The sequence below is a fragment of the Aplysia californica genome, unplaced genomic scaffold (assembly GCF_000002075.1).
Source record: "Aplysia californica isolate F4 #8 unplaced genomic scaffold, AplCal3.0 scaffold00508, whole genome shotgun sequence".
In the NCBI taxonomy this organism is placed as follows: Eukaryota; Metazoa; Mollusca; class Gastropoda; order Aplysiida; family Aplysiidae; genus Aplysia; species Aplysia californica.
The window spans coordinates 228,030-234,211 of record NW_004797778.1 but is presented as its reverse complement, the minus strand read 5'-3'; the positions used below and the strand labels follow the sequence as shown (position 1 = coordinate 234,211).

The 6,182-nt window shown below is 41.5% G+C and overlaps 1 protein-coding gene across 1 annotated transcript in view; it reads left to right on the top strand.

The window, feature by feature from the left end:
* The window catches only part of LOC101854975 (leucine-rich repeat-containing protein 74A), a gene marked incomplete at its 5' end in the record, with an annotated part of 25,845 nt that extends 19,936 nt beyond the window's left edge, over positions 1–5,909 (top strand). Inside the window, 3 exon segments of the mRNA XM_005106037.3 lie at positions 673–746; positions 3,631–3,765; positions 4,936–5,909. Of these exon segments, the coding sequence (XP_005106094.2) occupies positions 673–746; positions 3,631–3,765; positions 4,936–5,134 (408 nt within the window).
* Positions 5,910–6,182: the final 273 nt, after the last annotated feature.

Here is a 6,182-nt window from a genome sequence, read left to right as displayed (position 1 = left end):
GGGCGATAGCCTCACTCGTCACCTGAAAACAAACGCGTTTGTTTTTGAGACGACGAGTCGAGCGTAATCGATTTGTGCCACGATAGCCGCTTTGCACCCTCAATCTGGCTTGCAAGCCGCCCCGACCAGACCCGATCCCCCCAATGGGCACCACGTATTAGGCTAGTCCATCCCTCGATGTTACCGATTCACGTTATTCTTTGACAACATTTATTTGGCCCCCACATCTTACCTACGGGTATTACCTTCATAATCATTACCAATCATTACATCTGTCTGAACCCCCCCCCCCCCTAATCCCCCAGCTTCCCAATGATTTTAGGTACTCTGGTGTACTCTGTCTCTTTTAGTCTTTTATGTAATTGAATTATAATGACCCCTCTTGAAGAAATACGATCTTTTCTTTTATTCAGGCTGTAAGCAACATGCTGATTAATTTATATGGCAAAACTTTCTAGTCAACGTCTCCCCGCGCCCCCCCCCTCTTTTTTTCCCCCGCTCTCCTCTTGTTTCGATCAATTTATCTTCCTGCTTAGTTGACCTTCTATTTATGCATGTGTGTTTACTTGTTTCCGTTTATTTGTCTGCCTATTTGTCCGTCTGAGAAACAAAATTCTTATTACTTAATCGCCTCACGGCCCACCCACGTCCATCCATTACTTCCCTTTTCAGTCAGAACGCGGAAGAGGAAGCGAAATACTCAACCCATTTCTCCTCAAAGTTCAAACCAATACTGTTACTTATCGGTGAGTAGCCACGTATAGGTAAATATTCACACATCGGTTAATATAACTGTCGAATTTAGGTAAATCGTCTCATTTGGGAAAATGCACAGATTTCGGTGAAAAGGCTCATGTCAGTAAATAGTTAGATATCGGCAAATGTTCTAACATCGGTAAATTGATGGCCAGATATCGGTAAATAGTTTCATTTCACTTAAAAAAGCCTCATATCTACAAAAGATCAGATATCCGTAAATTAAATAGTCTCTTACAGGAAAGAGGTCGCTTATTGGTAAATTGGGGGGGGGGGGGGGGGGTGTTAATGGGCACACTGGTGTAGTTTGCTCCTTTCCTGTCAAAAATCTATCCTCCTTGCCTTTTATTCTTCTTTTCTTTGTATGTTACTCTCTAGAAACACATCTAATCTTCGGCATCTCTATGACCTTTCTGTGTTGCAAGTACCGTAAAATTCTTGACTCTTACTAAAAAACCCGAAAGTATTGGGAAATAGTCAAGTATCAATAAAATAGTGTCATTGTGGTAAGAGGTCACATTCGGATGTATAGCCTGATTTATGTGTAGATAGTCAGATATCGGGAACTAATCACACCAGAAATTTTTAGTTTAAGCAGTCAAATGTTGTATAGTTCAATATTGTTGCGTGTTGCAGTATAGCAAAATAAACGTATCTCAATTCTGATTAATTAAGTATCACAGCATTGCGTTATGGGTATGCTTGTCAATGCTTGAGTTCAACGTGTTTTGCTGTCTTGTAAATATAGACATTTAAAACTTGAATCATTGTCCACTAAGCTTACAGGGAGAGGTTGTTGGGGGGGGGGGGGGGGTTCAGCAAGTCTTTGATCTGGGTAAGAAAAAATCATAGTAGAGTAATGAAATTTAGCCAGCCTTTAGACAATTTCTTCGGAACACACCATGCAATTAATTATCGTGGAAATCCGACAATAATAAGGCACTATAGAGGGGTCAAAATTTGTGGCGCAACTTATTGTCAAATATCTCTTCAAGTATCGAAAACAGACTCTTTACTTTTGCACAGTGACGTGTATCGTCTTAACAGACCACTATTTTTGTAAACACCCGTTACCTCTATTCTAGAAAATTCCTGAATAAATACTAATAAAAAATCCCAGTGCGTGGTTTCTACAGATTTTAAAAGGTTAACCACTGGAACAATATTGCTTTTAAAAGCAAGTCCGTCTTTTTTTAATTGACGAGGGTTGTTTTTATTGAGCGCATTTCTTTAAAACTTTTAGTGCAAAAAAGTGTTCACTATAAATTAATTTCTTTTAACTAGTTTTGCCTCTAAAATTGTCATTGATGAGCTGTGACGTAAGCCATATGCGTACGCAATATGGGTATGAGAAGCGGGAAGTGCTGTGAACAATTCCAGTTTCCATGTGAAATAGGTTTGTAGTATTTTATATAATTTATGGAGAAGGTTTTTTAAAATCTAGCCCCAATTGTTGTAGAAAAACATGGTTAAGTTAAGACATTGGTAAAAACGGCTGTGCAAAGTATGAGTGACATTGATTCTTCCGTTGAAAAGATATTTAAGGATAAGTTGCGCCACCAATTTTTGACCGCACAAAAGTCAACGTGTTCAATGAAACCATGCACAAAAACGTTTGCTTTTCTTTGCTGAAGCTGTGCCATGGAGCCAGTTGAATATCACTCAGTTATCAAGTTTTTCCACTTGAAAGGAAAATCCTCGTCGGACATTTTTCAGGAAATGGTCCAACTTTATGGTGACAAAATGTCCTCGTCATAATACTGTGACATACTGAGTAAGAAAATTCAAATCTGGATTTATTTCGGTGATGCATGAAGATCGTGAAGGGCGCCCATCCTTTGTTGTAAGTGAAGAGAAAGTATCCATTGTGAAGAAACTGGTTCTACAATACTGGAGTGTAACTGTTATACAGCTCTCAAGTGAAACGAAAGGGGAGGACTTCCGTAACGAGAATCTAATAAATTATTCTCAATGTCCATCAAAATCATAATTGTCCTTCCGAAACGAGAATCAGTGAAGGGTCAGCTGAAACGATTCTTCATGACCACCTTAACGTGAATAAGGTGTCTGTGCGGTGGGTACCCTGCCATTTGACAAATAAGCAAAAGAAGCAGAGGGTTGAGTCCTGCAAAACTCTCATTCGAAGAGTCCAATGCCACGCATTTCTTTTAAAAAAACATGGTTACTATGAAAAAGACATGGATTGATCATTTTGATCCAGAAAAACATGACTTCCATGCTCTGGAAACCCCCTTCTTCTCCCTCTCCAAAGAAGGCAAAGGCAACAGCGTCAAGTGGAAAGGTCATGCTGTCGTGTTATTAAGGTTGTGAAGGTATCATCATGACGGACTACCTGGAAAATGGAAAAACAGTCACAGGGGACTACTACTCGGGTTTGCTGATGAATTGCGGTCCGAATTGGTGAGAAAATTGCGTGGAAAACTCCGTGATGGGTCCTCCTACTGCATGACAACGATAGGGTTGAACAAGCAGTCCAGACAGCAGAACAGTGCAGCTTTGAAATCATGCCACACCCACCTTATTCACCAGACCTAGCCCCCTTCAGACTTTTTTTCTGTTTCCTGAACTAAAAAGTATCACTCAAAGGACGTCGTTTCCATGACAACGAGGACTCCATTGAAGTTGTTCAAGACTGGTTAGGGGCCCGTTCTAGGTCATTTTTTTTCTCTCATGTACTTTTGGAGGCCAAAGAGAATGGCAGAGATGTGTTACTCTTCATGGTGACTATGTCGAGAAATAAAAGTATGTGTGTCAAGTCACAAATTCTATCTTTATTCCTTCACATTTAGACCTAAAGACTTCTTGAACCCCCCTCCCCTTTGTAAGTAATTACAAGCCGTTGTGTTCACCCAGAGACCTGGCTCAGAGAATCAAGATGGAAGGCGACTCTCCACATGACATCATAAACCATGCTCTCGCTCAGATAGGACGTGTCAGCAAGGGTCATATGCAAGTAGCTCGTCACAGCGCGGACATTCAATCGCTCAGGTGGGTGTATCCATCATTAATGTCTGTTTTTGTGTAATGGGTTAACCTGAATATGATTGGTGGCTGTTTCAAAAATTATTTTGTTTGTTTGTTGGGTTTTTATTTAGTGCCTTTATAGTGGACTTTAATTTTCTCCTTCACGGTGTTGATAATATCACTGTGGGAGGTGTACAATTCTTGTGCATACTTTCCTTTCCGTACATTATAAAGTTTCCTCTCATGGTTGTTCGTGTCTGAGTCAGATCATTTTTTTCTGCGCGTACGCAGGATTGATTGCAAATGCGTGCCACCACCGTCGACTCAATTTGTACAATTTAACTTTATCCGTAGGCCTACGTCGTGTTTTACTATCCTATCCATACGACGTGGAGAACTCTGTGCCCCCACTTTCCAAAAAATACATTTACTCGTTAATCCGATCCGTATGTTTTGCAAAGCAGTCTGTCAAAATGATTTTTTGAGATACTCTGAAAGTTTCAAAGAGATCTTCGCACTAGAAGTATTTTAAAAAGTGAAGAATACAATCTCTGAGGTACAAAATAACCCCAGGCGTACGGATAGGGTTAAAAGGCGGTTGTTGCAACAGTCAGTATCTGTCGGTGCCAACCAGATCGGACCGGTATGTAGCCGTATAGCAAACAGAAGGAGTTACTCGATGAAATAAAAACTTCCCCTGTACGAAATGTTGGTCACGTCTTAGATTTTTAAAAAGTCAAATATTCGACAATCAAACAGATGATTGAACAAACAATGACAATGACTATCTTTATTCATCTCGAAGGGAGAAATTTGTCTTGGTTGTTTACAATGGCAGTAGATGTAACACAGCTTAGGTGCACTCACGCATACGCACAAGAGGGGACAGTAGTAAACATATCTCACGTTCTGAAACACCCGCTCTGCGAAAACTCACTCTCTCTCTCTCTCTCTCTCTCTCTCTCTCTCTCTCTCTCTCTCTCTCTCTCTCTCTGTTTCATTTGTAGCACTGTGTGTTCAGTAACCTCACTGCAGTTGTTGTGAATGAATTTCTGTATCTGTCTGTTCTTGCTTTTATGGAAATGTATCGTTTACTGTGGGTCGATAATTGACATGCTAAATGCTCAACACACAAACACATCTTTAAACATACCTCTTTACCGCTATACCTCTTTCCCACTTCTCGTTTATCAGAAACCTCGAACTGAAAGCCCAGATGGAGGAAATGATTGACACCAAGAGCGACCTCAGCTTATTGAAGGTCGTTAAGTTTGGAGATCCCGACATCATAGACCGGGGTGACGACTTCTCGGACACTAAATTCCAGCAAGACAAAGAGAAAGAGAGCAACACCGCCACCCCTCCTGACCCAAACACTGACACCCCGAAGTAGCATCGGACAAGTTTGGAGGACTGCGAATTACATTATGCCAGCGCACACACAGCCAATCGGATTCTTCAGTTTGAGTTGGGGGCTAGCCAGATTCTCTTTCGTGGACGGGGTAAAAGCTACCATTTTGGCACGACACGACCGAATTCATCAATTGAATTTGACTATGACCTTCTGAAGCAGAATATGCATTTGTTTTTAAGATCGTGAATCGAATCGGTCGTACTGTATCAAGATAGTAGCTTTCGCCCTATCCGTGAAGGAATGTTTGAGTAGCCCCGACTCAATCCAGCGAATCCGATTTGTAGCGTGCACTTGGTATTAGGTTGACAGACTATACAATATTATAGTTCAGACAAGCAGACCGATTAACACAATGGTGCCCCAAAGTATGTCAGTTTTAGAGAGACGACAACTGCGTTTTGCTATTAAAAGATACAGTAATATTTAACCTCCCCCCTCCCCACACCCTCACGCTGGCCAACCGAATGGTGTGCCGAAGCCTGAGGTCAAGATATCGTGTTCCGATAGTTTACAATAACGCAGACAAACGGACTGATGACACATTGTGATGACGCTCTGAAGTAAGTCAAATCTGGAGAATTTAAAACACTGATCTTTTATTATCATACAGTACTTAACTGACAAGCAAACCGACCAATGGAATATGCACTGCAGTTTGTCAATTCTGAAGGAATAAGTATCATTCAACGTCTGAGGTATCATAAGATAAGGGGGGTGGGGGGGGGGGGGGCGCTCTCGTGGTCTAGAGGTTATGGTGTTCGTCTCTCATTCAAAGGTCCCGGGTTCGAATCCGTGTAGCGACCGAACAATTTTCTTCTCTAAAATTGTCTCCTTTCCTGCTCTCTAGCAATGTTCTGTCGTCTGCTTTCGTCTCCACTTTCTGCCACCACCCCCTCACTTTCTTTGCCCCTCCTCTGGGCTCCTGACTCTTTCTGCAATCTTTCTACTGCTACTCCTTGGCTGCTTCTTACTGCTGTCTTTCAGCTTCACCCCTGACCTACACCTAGCCTTCTCTGACAAGGGCTAA